This window comes from Equus caballus, chromosome 24, assembly GCF_041296265.1.
Source record: "Equus caballus isolate H_3958 breed thoroughbred chromosome 24, TB-T2T, whole genome shotgun sequence".
Classification (NCBI taxonomy): Eukaryota; Metazoa; Chordata; class Mammalia; order Perissodactyla; family Equidae; genus Equus; species Equus caballus.
The window spans coordinates 54,935,806-54,951,950 of NC_091707.1; the positions used below are offsets into that span (position 1 = coordinate 54,935,806).

Sequence of the window (16,145 nt, forward strand, 5' to 3'; positions counted from 1 at the left end):
ATAGGTGTTTTCTCAAAAAGAAAATGTTAACGCTTTCCCCAAGTCCAGAACCAACCCATTAACAATAACAGCTTGGCCTAGGTGGTTGAGACCTAGGGAGAGGAAGTTCCTGAGAACAGGAAAAGGCCAGTGTTGCCAGGAGCCAGGGAGACGGCCAGATGCTGGTAGAGAGTCAAGCCCCTACTGAGAACAAACACACTTTGCACTGCCCAGCAAGGATCAATGAAGCCGCTCTTTGAAACCCCCTTGTGATGGCTGCTGGGCGGAGCTGACCCTGAGAATGCCCTTGCAGACTCTTTAAGGAAGGTTCTTGGGATGTTCTGCTCCTCCCCGAGGGCTGCAGTTGAGTCTTTGTCCCGGCAGTGGAGCACGAGAGGGAAAATCAGTATTGCTGAGAGCAGCTCTGTGCTGAGCGCTTTCATGGACGTTTAGCTCGTTGAACCTTCCCAGGACTGGAACGGCCTGGTCTGCTTTGTATTCTTAAAAGATTAAATGCTGGCTCTGGGTAGGAACAGAACATCACGGGGCGCAGTAGCAGTGGGCAGTGGTGAGGAGACTGCTGCAGACCAGAAGAGATGACGGTGGCCTGCACTCGGTGTTGGAAGTGAAGATGGGAAAAGACAGACTTGAAGTCGAATGCAGGTGGAATTGGCTGCGCTTTCCTGTGGTGAGGAAGAAGCTGGTGTTGAGGATGATCCCAGGTTTGTGGGAGGAGCGTTGGTGGGTAGATCTGTGCTTCCTGAGATGAGAAGACTGAAGAAGGAGGCCCCTGTGGGGCTGAGGGAGCTATGGGGGGGCCCGTCACTCGACTGCTGACGGCCAGCCGGCAGCCCTCACCACTCATCAGGCCACCCTCCCTCTCGATGGGCAGCTCACCTCCTGAGTTCTGAGAGTCATATGCTCTGGCAGCTTCACAGAGTTGAAGATCCCCAAAGGCATGTCTTTGGGGAATATTAAGGGTCTGCCTGTGTAGACCTGAGAGTTAGCAAGGTATGGGTGACCTCTGGGGCCAAAAAGTGTGAGTGAGTTTTTAGAGTACATGGAAAGAGACTTCTTGCCTGTAGGGGAAAGGTGTGAATTGACTACAGGCGTCAATTTGCGCTTATTCAGTCTTTCCTTTCTGAGCATGTCCAGGTTATTGGTGGCGTTCCAGATTGGGAAGAGTGTGGCTGGGTAACTGAGCTCCAAGATAGGAGGAGCTTTGGGGCCGGCCTGGTAGCATAGTAGTTAAGTTCATGAGTTCCACTTCAGTGGCCCAGAGTTCATGAGCTTGGATCCTGGGCACAGACCTGCACACTGCTCATCAAGCCGTGCTAGGATGGCGTCCCACATGCAAAATAGAGGAAGATGGGCACAGATGTTAGCTCACGGCCAGTCTTCCTCAAGCAAAAAGGAAGATTGGCAACAGATGTTAGCTCAGGGCAAATCTTCCTCACCAAAAAGAAAAAAAGATAGGAGCTTTAGGGTAAGAGAAAAAGGGTTCTTCTTCCCTCTCACAAGGTGGTGGGGTCCGCTTACTCAATCCAGGCAGCCTGCAGACAGAACATTCCCGCAGCCCTGACCTCTGACAGCCTGCGGCCCAGAGGGGCACCTCTCCCTGTCCCATGTGGCCAGGCCTTGAGTGTCCTGGAAGAATAGCTGCCACCCAGCCAAGCCCAGGCCCTCCCGGAAGCCTAGAGAGGGCACAAACCAACTTCCTCCAGCCTTCAGCTGCTGTAAACAGAGATGGCAGTGTCCCCCAGACTCCATCCTCTCTGCCCAGGCCACTTCTGTGTCCAGGGCCATGGGACAAGCACAGAAGGCCTGGACACTCCCCTGCGCATTGCCATGGACCACATGGGGGCTTGGACAAGTGCTTCCTTCACACAAAGCAAGGGGCAGACCCTACCACTGGGCCGTCTGAGGACCATGCTGTCTCCAGCACAGAGGAGACATCAGTGTGAAAACCTTCAGGAGCTGATGTCTGTCTTCTTCCTCCTTGCATTAGGAGAAAAGCAGCCTCCCAAACAGACAAGCCAGCTGATAAAAAGGAAGATGAAAGCCAAACGGTAAGGGATGCCCACCCATCACCCACCCCTGCAGTGTGAGTAGACCAGGAAGGTTCTCCGGCCTCAAGCCAGGCCTTTGGGCACCGAGGTGCACGTGATGTGGACAAACACATGATAGATACTTCACCAGGTGATTTGTAGGAGAGCAGGGGACATGCCAGGTGGGGAGGTAGGGGGCAGCAGGACAGGAGGGCCTGAGGAGCCCTCAGTTGGCACGCCTGCACTCACCGAGCATCTAGCAGACACTGGTCTGCTCTGGAGCTCGCAGCCTCGCCACAGAGAGTGCACTTGCAGTGGGGAATGTCTGCTGGCAGACCAGGGCAGTTTTTATTTTCAAATTATTTCTGTCCTTAATGACTCCACCTGAGTCCATCAATTCCAGCAGGAGCTGCAAGTGAGCTAGGTGGAGGAACCTGGACTCTGGCTTTTGTCCTTAGTGGGCATCCTGGAGCCTAGTCTGGCCACACTTAGCTCCAAGCATCTGCTTCCACTTAGGGTGGCTAATTCTCTTTTCCTCTGTGTTAAGCTTTCCCTATAAAAATAGACTCCTATTGAAACTGCTAAGTTTAGACCTTAACTACAAATGGCAGACAGGTTACATCTCAGTGGCAGAAGGAGACAGAAATACAAACACCAGGCACCAGTGCATACTTGCTGACTTATCTCCCCCACCAGCAGGGTGAGGCTAACCTGGGGTGACCCTGGGCTCCAGCCCTGCCGGCCTGTTTTCCCTTCCTCTGATCCCCACACCTGGACACATGCGGTCTGCTTGGCCCCACTGGCTAACTCCTCCTCAGCCTCCACTTCTTGGCGTAAACATTACTCCCTGAGAAATAGCCTCTCAGATCCCCAGGCTAGGTAAAGCTCCCCGCTGCTTGATCCCTAGCCCCCACCCCGTTCTTCTCCTCGGGCCCTTAGCACATGCATTTTTCTTGTTCAGACTCGCTCATCCCTGCCGGATCCTAAGCCTTGTGAGGGCCAGGCCTGAGGATTCCACTGTCCCTGTGCCTTGCACCGAGTCTGGAGTTCATCCAACTAACTCACCATGAGTTTCTAAAAGTGCAGAGGCCTGTCTGGCCGTGAGCCACAGGATGATCCCAGGTATCAGAAGGCTGAAGGCTGTGGCCTTGTCTCGGCCAGTGGCCTTAGAGCTCCAGCGCTTCTCAGGCCACTGTGGTGCTTCCCAGCCACGGTCCCCACACACCCAGTCTCCCCACTGCAAGGGCTCCAAGAGTAGTGGGTTTCAAGTCCCAGGGACTTCCAGAAGAAACCTTCACCGCTAAATGTGTTCTTTCTTCTGACTCCCACTTTTCTTTCCTTTTTTAGTAGGCCTCCTGGCCACTGCTAGTTCCATTTGCCTTGGTCCCACGCACGGTCAGGAGGCCCTTCCCACACCTGGGACGAGGGTCTCAGGGGAGCGGGGCTAGGAGAGCGCCATACAGCAGAGCAAGCGCAGTGTAGGCAGGCCACTGACGGGCGGCTTTCTTTTTATACTTTTCAATATTTTCCAAATTCTCTTCATAGAACATGTGCTAGCTTTATAACTAATGGAGAAACAAGCAAACATTATTTAAAAGACGGCAGGAGCCCCGAATGTGGAGTCAGATGGCTCGGGCAGGCGATCTGCCAATTGCTGGCCACGGTCCGATTATGGTACCACTCTAAGGACCAGTTCCACCATGAGGAAATGATGCCCCCACAGTGCACCAGCCCGGCAGCCCGGAGGCCGTATGCCCAGCAGAGCAGGGCAGGTGCAGAGCCCTGTGAGCTCAGACAGCTATACAAAGGTGCTGGGGAGCTGCTGTGGCGGCCTCCTTCCTAGCTTGGAACTGAAGCATGGCTTCCGTTTGTGCAAGGAGGATTCTTATTAATTATTTTTGATTATTTAATAAATGCCATTTTCTTGATAGTATAAAATCTTTCCAAAGTACGCATGCATAATAATGTCAGCTTGTATTACTGTTGGATTATGCGCCTCCATTATTTGAGCATCACCACAGACCTATTTCATGGGCAGAACAGTCATGCATTTGCCAGGCTTCATGGAGCCCCGCCCTGGGCCAGGCACTGTGTGCGTGGGATTCAGAGATGGATAGGACATGGCCACTGTCCTGGAGGGAGAGGACCCAACAAAGAGACTGTCGACAAAGAAAGCACTGAGGGCAGAGAGCAGAGCCCCACGGGCTCTGGGAGTCAAGGGAGAAGTCAACCAGGAGGAGTGGTGTTTGCCCTGAGCTTTAAAACATGAGCTGGAGTTTTCAGGGCAGAGACAGAGCAGAAAGTGGCATAGCAAAGAGGGCAGCATAGGCAAAGGCATGGAGAGGTGGGCTAGTTGGGAGAATGACCCACGTGGGCCCATGGCAGGTGGCGCCAGAGGGATGCTGGGGCTGCCAGGGCCAGGGTTCTGCCTTGCCCACCACTCGAGCCTGCCTCCCACAAGCACTTGGGCGACATCAGGGGCTTTTAGCAGAGGGCTAGTGAGGACAGACCTAGGTTTTAGAACCCTTTGGCCACAACAAGGATGCACCTGAGGGCTGGCTGGAGATAGAGATAGCCTTAGATTCTTACCACTCCCTTCTGTCTTTGTGAAAGAGAAGTGAAGTACGCCTGAGGTCCACTCCCTTCTGTCTTTGTGAAAGAGAAGTGAAGTACGCCTGAGGTCTTCCATACCAGCTCTCTGGGACATAGGCTGTGCCCGTGAGCAGCCCTGACCCAGCCATGCAGCTGGTCTACCTGCACAGCACCCTCTAGGGTCACCCAGACATCTGGTCCTCACACCAGCCAAGAAAGGGGTGACCCAGGCCTGGTGGGGGGAGGTCCCTTAGGTGGGTCCCACCGGGCTAATGCCGTCACAGTGATCAAGGGAGCAGAAGCTCCTTGGTAACAACAGTGCATGCTGTGCACAGCACTGGCACAGCCCAGGAGCTCGGGCCACGTTTGTCGTGCTCCTGGGAAGTCAGCCAGGCGGGGCAGGCTCAATGATGGGTCGGGTCATGTTGGGCCATGAAGAAGACCTGCCTTGCTTTGAGAAGACTGTCTCCCTGCAGCCTTCTTCTTGCCCGAGTCTCAGGCTAGACTAACTCCTCCCCGAGATTTCGAGTTTTCATTTGTTAATATTCATTGTTTTGCTAATTATAAAAGCAATATCTATTCATTAGGAAAATGGGAAAACTGCGGTTTTCTAGATGACCTGGTTGGAGGTATCCTGCCCCAACCAGCCTTCCTAAGCAGACTGATGGCAGAGCCTTTGTTCCCATCTTAGGAAGAGCCGAGCACCTCTCCATCTCCGGGGAGCCGAGCAGCCAGCCAGCCGCCTAATTCGTCAGGTAAGAGGCTCCGTGCTGCCCTGCACCAGCCCCACATCCTAGAGCAGGAGGATGAGCTGATCTGACCACCTCGCTTCACGGAGGAGCAGAGAGGACCAGACGCTATGTTAGCAGGTCTCCCTGCCCTCTTCTGCGGAAGCCCCACTCCTGGGAGCCCTGAACCTCCTTGAGGAGCCAGGGGCAAGCTCAGCTGTGGCCCCCACACTGAGCCCGAGCAGGAGCACGGACGTGCTACAGCGGCTGCCCATGCTGGCAGCCCAGGGGATGACCTGGCCTTGTTGGGGCATCAGAGCTGGCCAGCCGTTGAAGCCCACTGTCCAGCCCTCCCATTTTCCCCACAAGGGAAGGAGCTGGCCTGCCAGCGTGTATGAAGCAGCGGGAGATTGTGCCTGGGGCTCAGGTTGCCGGCTTGGGGCCAGGGCTTTGAAGAGGAATGTTCAAATGTTGTATTCACATCTCCCTGCCCCATGCCAACTATGAGTGCTGTTACAGTGACCACCAGTGAGTCTTGCTCCACCAGAAACACAGTCCCAAATCCCCAAGTCTGAGCTCTAGGACATGGAGATGTGATTAGAAAAGTGCCTTGAGGCTGCACAGTGGGAAGAAGATGCTTGTGTTGGTTGCTCAGTCATTCACAAACATTTGCTCAGCATCTGCTCTGAGCCAGGCCTGTGCTTTTAAGCACCGTGGGGAGAGGCAGAAAGGAACCCGGCTGCCCCCCCACGGGAGGGAGGCTCTCACCAGCTGTTGGCTGTCTCGCTGGGACGGGGCTCCGCACCTGCACAGGCTTCGCGTCCGAAGGCTCTGGTGGCCTGCTTGTGCTCCGTGTCCTCAGACGGCGCTGTCGTGGATTCCTGACTGCATGCAGACCTCACCTCTCAGCGGCTGGGTTAGGTGTCTCCCGCTTTAGGAGTCGCAGCTCATTGTGGTTAAGTGGTTTGCTCAAGGCCACATGCCTGGAGCTTGGATGCTCTCTTGGAGCTCTCTTGCCTGCAGACCCAGCATGTGTCCCCTAGGGTGGCTTTGAAGAGACCTGCCTCAGATGTGCGTTCAGCCTGCCAAGTCTCAGTGCTCAGTTTGGGGCAGTCAGCTTCCCTGCTGCTCTCTGCTCATTTGCAAACTCATTGAATTCAGTTAAGTTCAACAAATCTCTTGAAATAAAATGAAATATAATTTAATGCCACTTAAGTTAAAAAAGAAAAAGGAAAGACAGACCATCTTTCAAGCCCGGGATGGGAAAGAGCCAGCTGCTGTGTGTGTGGGGAAGACCAAGGAGTCAGCGGACAGTGGGTGCTCCTGGGCCCAGGGGCCTGGCCCCAAAAGCAGTGTGCATCTGAGACTGCCTGAGAGTGTCCAGGGTGAGGGGTTTCCTCTGTCTTGCTCAGCCCATTGCTGGGGTCACAGGTTGATTCTAGAAGTCGTAGTGAAGAGGTTCTCTCACCAGTTGGTTCACATTCCAAGGACAGACCCAACCATGGTGAGAGGACTGGAAACCAGGCCACAAGTCAAGGTCAACCGGGTCCAGGGAAAGGGAGCTTGTGTCCTGAGTGGGGGAACACAGGGTGACAGCAGTGCCATCTACAACCCTGCAAGGGCTGCCTGGGCCAAAGGGGTGCTGAGAGTGAGGAGCCAGGTTTCAGCCCCGCTCAAACCAGACCTTCCTGATGGGGGAGCTCTGCACCCTCAGTGTCGGGGGGGGGGGGGGTCTTGCTAGGGGTGTTGAGGGCATAGGGGTGGCCACTGAGAGTCCTCTCAGCTCTGAGGCTCTTCATCCATAAAATGAATTGACAGAGGCTGGCCGGAAGCCCTGGGAGCGGAGCAACTCAGTGGAGAAACCCGTGTCCTCGTTACTGACCAGGTGAGCTGCCCTGGGAAGGCCCGAGCTGCGAGTCCAGGGGGGCCAAGGCGGGTGACAGTGCCAATTCACGTGTCTGTTTCATTCCATTGCCGTAGAACCCCGTCTGTGGCAAAGAGCCCTGAAGCTAAGAGCCCCCTTCAGTCGCAGCCTCACTCTAGGTACCGAACAACCCGTCTCTGGGCCTCCTTTGTCCCCTGCCCGTGACAAACACCCCCGGACCCTGTCCCATGTCCTGTCACCTAACAGTTTGCTCTGGGGAAGGGTGTCTGTTCTCCTTTCAGCTCCGGGGGAAGGTCGGGCTGGAGGCCTTCAGGGACGCTGCAGGCCTGCTCCTTCCTCTCCTCTCAGAGGGAGAGCCTGAGGCCTGGGGAGGGAGTGCCCCGTCCAAAGAGATAGTGAAGTGGGGCTGAGACAGAGTCCAGCTCTGGACTCGCTCATGGTGTCACTGGGCAAGCCAGGGGACCTCTCCAGGCCTCCACCCCCACCCCATAAAGAGGTCACTTAACCCCTGCCTCATAGGGCAATCATGGGGACAGCTGTTTGGACAACAGCTGGACACAGGAAGTGCTCACTAGCCATAGCTACACCCGATGGCTCAACTGCTCCTGGGTCTGGCCCGGCACCCTGCCTCCTCTCCTTCCTTGGCACATAGCGCACACAGCCAGTTTTCCCCAGAGATACACTGACCATATTTCCCAAACCAAAAGCTGGGGTGATAACAGGATAGGATCTTTGAAACTGAGGTTGCCCGAAAAGTCAGAGACAAACAGCCACACAGTAAGCAGAGGCCAAGTGTGGCCTGAATTTGCAGGTCTCCAGAAATGGACTAAGCAATGTCTCTATTGCCCACAAATGGAAGGGAGACAGCTCTTACCACAGAGCAGGTGGCATTCGAGTCTGATCTTGCAAAGAGAAGCAGGGTGACAAGCAGAGAGAGCTCTGGCCTGGCCCTGGCAGGAATGGTGATGACAGACACGGGTGAACAGGGATGAGGAGGTCTCGGCGGTCAGCCAGGATTTGTCGAGGGCCTGTGTTCAGCCAGGCTCTGAGCTGGGCCCTGCTGGGCCCTGCCTGCAAGGAGCTCATTTTTCTATTGGAAAGGCCCATCATTAGACACTGGGTTCTGAGAGGTGCTCTGGAGAAGACATAGCAGGGTGACAGTGCCAGGGACAGAGTGACAGTGCCAGGGACAGAGGTGCTTCAGGACGTGGGCTGGGGCAGGCCTCTCTCAGAGGTGGTGTTTGAGTTGACCTGGATGGATTGTGGGGACAGCCTTCCAAGCTGAAGGGACATAAGTGCTGAGGCCCTGAGCAGGTGACCAACCTGGCAAGTTCCAAGAAGAGAAAGCAAGGCCGTCCCCCTGGCCAAGTTCTGAGTGGCCAAGTGCCCTCACAGAGCAAGGATATTGTCAAGGGCATTCCCACTCAGAATGGGGCTCTCCAACTCTGAGACAATCTGTTCTCTGGTTTCACAGATGGCTTCCAAGGGGACGTGTCACAAGGGGCCCTCAGGCTGTGGTGCTGCAGAGCTCACAGAGCGTGTTGGGCTTGTCATCGGGGGGCCGTCAGGTGTGCAGAGGGGCAGAACTGAGGCCATAGGGGTGAAGTGGTTTGCCCAGGTGACCCAGAAAACTGTCACTGGTACAAGAACTCGAGCCTGCAGGACAGGTGTGATGAGCCCAGGGACCTTGGGCTGGACCTTTTTCCCCATTGGGACCCAAAATTACTTACACACTCATTCAGCACCACGTTTTCACCTCTTGAGTTCACCCAGGAGGGGTGTGGGAGCACTTTATTTTTCTTTTTTTTTTAAATCCCGGTTTGTACACTGAACAACTAACATTTCATTTATGTAGCATTCACTGGGGTGTTTTTCCAGATTTATCGAGATTAATTGACATCTGTTGTGTAAGTTTAAGATGTACAACATGGTGATTTGATATATGTATATACTGTAAAATGATTACCACCGTAGTGTTACTTAACACTAGTCATCACATAGTTTCCTTTTTGTGTGTGGTAAGAACTTTCAAGATCTGCTCTCTCAGCTACATTCAAGTCCGTAGTACAGCACGGTTAACTCTAGTCACCGTGCTGTACAGTACACCCCCGAACTCATTCATCTCAAGCCTGGAGGTGTCCGCCCATTGACCACCTTCACCCATTTCCCCACCCCCCCCGCCACAGCCACTGGCAGCCACCAGTCTACTGTTTCTAGGCATTCAGCTTCTTCAGATTCCACGTGTAAGTGAGATCACGCAGTGTTTGTCTTTCTCTGTCTGGCTTATTTCATTTAGTATAATGCCTTCAAGTTCCACCCATGTTGTCAGAAGCAGCAGGATTTCCTCCTTCCTCATGGCTGAATACTATTCCATTGTGTGTCTGCACCACATCTTCTCCATCCATTCATCTGTCTGTGCCTGCTCAGGCTGTTTCCCCACCTTGGCTGTTGTGACAGTGCTGCAGTGAACATGACGGGGCAGGTGTCTCTTCAGGCCAGTGATTTCATCTCCTTCACATGTACACTTGGAAGCAGGGTTGCTGGCTCCTATGAGAGTGGTGTTTTAATTTTTTGAGGACTCTCCATGCTGTTCTCCACACTTGCTGCATCAGCATGTTAGTGTTCATGCTTGTCCTCCTCAGCTGCAGACAGTCCTTGATTTCACCACATGGTCCTAACCTGTACCCCAGATTAGGTGACGCCCTGTGGCCGGGCTGGCCCTGCCAGATTAAGTGTGTGTCCACCAACCATCACTTCGACAGTCCCTCTCACTGGCTTGGTTCACATTACTTCCCTGAACCTGCAGGCTCCAGCCCTTCTCTCCACATGGGCAGAGAAATTGATCCAGAAAGCATGCCCTTTGGCACCGTCGGCCTGTGTTGAAGGCCAGGTGGTTAGACGAGCATTTGCCAAGATTTTCCAGGGTCGATTCATGTGCAAGAGACATGAAATTTCAAACAAGCTAACCTCAGTTCAGAAAATTTCAAAGAAGTACAATCCATGAGACTGAAACCTTGCCCCAAAAGAGCAAAACCACAGCAAGGACGTTTCCTGAAGACGCGGTGATGCACGAGAGCCACTTCCCAGCACCTGGGGCCCTGGTTGTGTGGGAAGTAGGTCCTTGAGGAGGAGGAGTTACTGGACGGTTGTGTGGTGCACATTGTATGTAAGGCTATCATTCCTAGTTTTCCCCCAGCCTCAGTTTAGCCAGGAACGGAGACCCCCACATGGAGGAGTAGCATATCGATGTTGTTTTCTTTCCAGGGGAGGCAGCATGTGCCATGTAACACTGTCTGCTCACATTGCCGCGTCTGTGTGAGAGCTCTCAAATCAGAAGACAGCTCCCCTGCTGGACCCCAAGTCCTGACTCTTGGGTTGGGAAATATGGTCACAGTATCTGTGAGAGAGACCCTCTTGAGGTGGAGACAGGGCATTAGAGTCCTTTTCAAGTAGCTAAAGAGTAGCCAGAGGTCAAAGCAGGAAGCATTTGAAGGACGGAGGGAAGAGGGCAGTGCCCGGCCCCCAAGCAGGGAGGCCCTGTGCACCCCGCTTGCCTATCCACGCTCGGCCCTCCAGCGAGGCTGGCGCCTGCAGGCCCCACCACCCTCTTTACCGCGCCCTGCCATCTGTCCCCAGGATGAAGCCAGCAGGGAGTGTGAACGACGTGGCCCTGGATGCCTTAGATTTAGACCGGATGAAACAGGTGAGTCTGTCCTTTCCTGAGAGGCTGTGGAGCAGCACGAGGCTGGGCACCATCTCAGGTCCGCGTGGGCAGGCCCAGCGAGCCCACGTGGCTGCCACAATTAGGGAGCCAGCAGTGGAGGAGGGGGTGCCCACGTGCAGCATTCGTCCCCACCCCCCGCCATCTCCAGAACGAAGTCTCTGCCCTTCTGGGCACTCCCAGCCTCCTGTGGGACTGTCTCCTCCAGGGCGTCCCTTAGTTTCTCCAGAGTGTGCCTGAGGTGTGGGCGTCAGCAGAACCTGCCAGCGTGTCCCGTCCCCAGTTCACACTCCATCCTTCCCCAGCTTAGGACGTGGTGGGGGTGAGGGCTGAGGTTCTGGAGGGAGGCCCAGGGTGCCCCTGCCCCTTCAGACACACTGCCCCCAGCAAGGCCAGCTTCCCGTCTCTGCTGCCAACAGGAGATCCTCGAGGAGGTGGTCCGAGAGCTCCACAAAGTCAAGGAGGAGATCATCGACGGTGAGTGGAGGGCCCACCCAGGGGTCCTTGAGATCGCGCAGAGCTGCTGTTGTCCGGGGCTGCCAAGCGCTGGAGCCAGGATGGCCTGCGGCTCTGTCCTTGGGTGGCATCCTTCTCCCTCTGGACAGCCCACATCACCCTCTTCGTTGTCTAGCTGAGCAGCTGGGGCTCAGACAAGCTAAGTGACTTGCCTGAGTATACGCACGTCCCTGGTGGCACGACACCTAAATCTTCCCCCCAGGGGGGGCTTCCCGGGGAGGACCCTTGGGGAGCGCACAGAAGGGAGAACAGCCCCGTGCGCTCCAGAGCCAAGAGCAGTCGCCACAGCTTGAGTGACCTGTGTTTCCTTCGGTATCTGGACTTAGAGCGCCTCTTTGATTCTGCCACCTCCAGTCACTGGCTTTGGGGTTATGCGGGTGATTGCTGCCTTCCCAGAGGTTTAGGGAGACCAAGAAGCCACAGAACGACCTTTGGGCCTGACCTAGTCCACAGCCTGCTTGGCCCTGGGCTGGGGGAGCAGCCTCTGGCTCCAGCGGGTGGGGCCTCGTCACAGTGAATCACATCCGTCCTTCCCGTTCCCACCAGAGCCTTTGATGCACCGGCTCAGATCTGGAGCCAGAGGAAAAGGAAAGGTTTGGCCAGGTCTGTGCACTGAGGCACAGCCTGGGCCACCCATCTCCTCCCCAAGCAGAGGCAAGGGATGAGGTCACACCTGTGGCAGGCCTGGCCCCCGGGGCATCAGAGGGGACCTGGGCAGGAGAGGTTTCCATGAACTCACAGGGGTGGGCGCTGGTAGCAGAGGGCTGCCAGGACTCTGGAGAGGGGATGCCAGGGTGGGAGCCTGCCTGAGGGCCCCACAGACCTGGATCCCCCTGCCCAGAGGTGGCTGACCAGGCCACACCCTCTCCTTGTCCCAGCAGAGAGCACTCAGTTCCTGTTTGTCCAGTCTCCCTGCAGGTCTGGGCTGGGCAGATAAGGAGTTAATGAATGAAGAGGGTGAGATAGAGCTGGAGCCAAAAGGGAGTCCCAGAGGCCAACTGTGAACTCTGCTTTAGTGCTGGTGCCCCCATTTGGGGGGCTGCCTACGCCCCCAGGGCTAGACTGGTGTGGGGCCAGCGGCAAGGCTGCCTAGCCAGCCTGTCTGCAGAGGGAACAGGGGGATGGAGGCAGTGGGGGTGATGGGACACCCTTCTCTGGGCTTCAACGTCCCCATCTGCCGAAGGTGCAGCCACAGGTGGAAGCTGCCTAGCGGGTGGGCAGCAGAGTAGGCTGGGGCGGAGGAGGGCGAGCAGGGGCCCAAGAAACTTCCCCTTGTTACTTGAGCCCTCAGCTCTTTCTCCTGGGTTTTGGCTCCAGGCCCAGTGGGGTTTATCTGGGGAAAAGACCAAATCTGGGGGAGAACCCTAAGGGGTGGGGCAGGAAGAAGCTGGAGAGAAGAGCAAGAGAAGCCCCTGCCCCTCCCTGGAGGGGAAAGAGCTCAGGCCAGGGGAGTGGGGGGCAGGAGCCGTCCAGCCTGCTCAAAGCCAGGGGCCTCCTGCTGCTGCCGGCAGGGGAGCGGCTCCCAGGTCCTCCAGGCAGAACCAGGATGCCCCTGTCCAGACCTTTCCAGGGCTCCTGATGCCCGCCAGCCCCTCACCACCTCTGAGGCTGTGGGCAGGTCACACTCCCCTAACCTCAGCTCATTCTCTAAGGGTGGGGGCGGGGGGGGGGGAGGCAGGACCACCCTCAAGGGACTCTGCTGGCTCAAGAAATGGTAGATTAGAGACCCACAGGGGCTTTGCTGTCACCCCAAAGACTGGGGTGGGAGCCTGGGCAGGGCTCTCAGGAGATGGAGCAGAGCAGACACCAGAAAGGACCTCACCAGAAGTGTGGGGGCAGGGCCCTGCGGAGGAGCATGTGGGCTTGTCCCTGCTGCGCCTGAGCCTCCCTCTCCTGTCCTGTCCCTCAGCCATCAGGCAGGAGCTGAGTGGGATCAGCACCTCGTAGTGCGCCCGGCCCCTGCCGCCACCGCCCGAGACGCCAGTCTACCCCGCGGCGGGGGACAGTGAGGAGCCCAGCCGGCCCAGGCCTCCAGCACACATGAGCACGCACTGAAGCTAGGATGTGCTTCATTTAAAAGTCTTAACCTGTGATAAAATATTAAAATGAGGAAAAAAGTTCAGTTCCTGGATTTTTTTAAATTCTACCTGACACAGAACACCAGGTCTACTTTTTTTGTATTTTATATTTGCCTATTTAAGTGTACATTTCTTTTGTTTTATAGAGAAGACACCCCCAAATCACACTTCATTAGATGGCTTCCCAGTTTCCTCCTAGGTGACGCTGTTAGCACCTTGGCTGGCAGTGGCGAGCTGTCCACACGCAGCTCCTCCCCAGCATCCTGGTGGTGAGGGTCTGTCCACGCCCCGCGGTGTCTGTGTCCACATCGTAATAAACGCTTACTGTCCACACCCCCGGCTCCAGCTCTCACTCTCTCACACCGGCTCCTGGTCGACCCTGAGGAAGGGCCCACGACAGTGGTGGCTGAGAATAGTAGGAGCAAGATGGGGCCTTGGACAGGTGGCTGGGCGGAATTCAGACACAGGGAGGGGCGGGGAGGGTGAGCAGGGCATCTCAGGCACTTCCGGCCGGGGCTCCTGGGGAAGGCCTCAGGTCCTACCTCAGGGAGCCACCCCCACAGACTCCCCCAGGGAGAGAGGCCCTGAGTGGTGCCCATGCCTGGAACATCTAAGGGACGCCTTGTGCGTTCTGACTGGCAGGGAGGATGTGCCTGTTCACCCACCACTGCACAGATGGGCTGCATCTCGGGCTCCGCAAGTGGGGTGGGAATGAAGGCAGGCTTTGCCTTCCGCTCTGCCCCACAAAGTCTCCTCCTGCATCCTCCAGGGAGGACACGGTCCCCGTCTCCAGGGCAGCAGGGGCGCCTGAATGCCCACCCGAGTCATTTCTCAGAGCGTGCAAGTTCCCCATCACAGCCAGAGAGGGTCTGACTCAGCCTCAGCCACTGCTACCCCTGGGCCAGGAGCCAGGCCCCAGCCAGTGGGTGGGCCTTGAAATGCTGGGACCATCCCACAGCCACAGCAGACACAACAGTGTGCCCAACCATCCTCTGGAAGCCATAGGAGGGAGGGAGGAAGCATGGGCCCCATCTGGCTAATGACAGGGGCACTACTGTTTTCTGACCCAGCTGTGGACATACTTCATCTCATTGAGTGCTCCCAACCAACCCAAGAAGACGGGAAAAGGACTGGTCTGCCGCTAGGAAGTGAGCAGCCCGAGGCTCAGATCTCACTGGTTTCCCCAGGTCCCGTGGCGGTGTTAACCCAGAGCCAGCAGATTCCACAGCTCCAGGAGCTGCTCTCCTGCTGCCTTCCACCTCCCAGGGTCCAGGAATCCTGTAGTCTCAGAGCCTGGGGGTGGGGGAGCTGGCAGGTGGTGACAAGGCACTCCCCCTACCCAGGCAGCCTCCTCCTCAGGAGAACTCTGCCGGGCCCCTGCCCCGGGCCGGCCTCCGGCTTGTGGTGAGGCTGGGATGTGCCCCTCTGCCCTGTCTGCAGATAAGCGCCCTGGCGGACACAGAAGAGCCCGGGGGCTCAGCTGCGGTAGGAGCGGGTTCTCGGGGGGGCTCCCCAAGGCCTGGGTTAGCTTGTGTGCACAAGGAGGGTCTGCCTGCCGAGGCTCAAGTACTCCCAGGCTGAACTTCACTTCCCTGCACGGCAAGCCCAGGGTCCAGGGACCTCTTCCCCAGGCCATCTCAGTGGTCAGACAGTTCGGAGACAGGGGCGCCAGGCACTACATGAGGCCACTCCCAGCCCAGGGCAGGAAGTCCTTGCTCAGCGCCTGCCGGGTGTCAGGCACTGGGCAGACAGAGGATGCAACGGGCCTTCCTGCCAGCCCTCCCTTTCCTGGGTCAGCTAAGACAGCCCCCACCCCTGGGGGGATGGTCCTCGGCCTCCCAGCCTCACACCCACGGGCTCCCTTTCCCTGGGGCTGCTGCAGGGGCTGCCGTGGGAGCTGCAGGGCCTCGCCCCCACACTTCTGGGGCAGGGCCCCACCCACGCACCCTTCCTGCTGCCTGCCTGCCTGCTTCTGGGAGACCAGGACCCCACCCCACCCTAGTGCAGCCCCCTAGGGCCAGGGAGCTGACGAGAAGGATGCCTCCCTAGGCCGCAGCTGTGCCATCGGCCTCCTGCCCTCCAGCTGTAGTTCACTTGGGCAGCCACTTGTGCGTCCAACCACCTGTCCACCCACCGTCTGTCTGGCCTGTGGCGCCTGTTCGGTGAGAATCTCCTCAAGTCGCACGTCTAGGGCGGTGGAGGAGGCAGACCCTGTGGTGTCCAGCTTGAACTCTCGGGGCTCGGGGAAGGCTTCTCGCAGGGGTGAGGGCTCAAGGTGAGGCAGCAGCCGGCGACATGGGCCGAGGGGAGGCGGTGGAGGGGGGGGGCTGGTACTGAGGGGCTTCAGGGCCACGTGAGCCTCCAGGGCCTTCTGCTGTCTGCACCCCCAGAGGCTGGCCGCCCACAACGACAAGGCCCCCAGGGAATGCTGCCTAAGCACCAAAGTGTGTGAGCAAAGCAGTGCCCAAGCAGTGGGCAGCAGAGGTACGACCAGGGGCTGCCAGAGGGGGAGGCTGGTGAGGCCTCCAGGGCCGCCCGGGGGCCATTCTCTGAGGCCCAGGTGGAGCCGAGACCAGCCACGGAAACACACTCCGTGCG

The 16,145-nt window shown here is 57.1% G+C and overlaps 1 protein-coding gene across 13 annotated transcripts in view; it reads left to right on the forward strand.

The window, feature by feature from the left end:
• Positions 1 to 13,880, forward strand: part of EVL (Enah/Vasp-like) — a 160,325-nt gene extending 146,445 nt beyond the window's left edge. For 7 of the 13 annotated variants that reach the window (XM_023628388.2, XM_070249262.1, XM_023628385.2 and 4 more), the window contains 7 exons: positions 1,988 to 2,048; positions 5,311 to 5,374; positions 7,166 to 7,232; positions 7,328 to 7,390; positions 10,869 to 10,935; positions 11,373 to 11,430; positions 13,379 to 13,880. In XM_023628388.2, the coding sequence (XP_023484156.1) occupies positions 1,988 to 2,048; positions 5,311 to 5,374; positions 7,166 to 7,232; positions 7,328 to 7,390; positions 10,869 to 10,935; positions 11,373 to 11,430; positions 13,379 to 13,416 (418 nt within the window). In that variant the 3' untranslated portion in view covers positions 13,417 to 13,880. The remainder of the gene's footprint in view (positions 1 to 1,987; positions 2,049 to 5,310; positions 5,375 to 7,165; positions 7,233 to 7,327; positions 7,391 to 10,868; positions 10,936 to 11,372; positions 11,431 to 13,378) is intronic. The other 6 variants (XM_070249265.1, XM_070249263.1, XM_070249267.1 and 3 more) reach the window with 1 other exon arrangement.
• Positions 13,881 to 16,145: the final 2,265 nt, after the last annotated feature.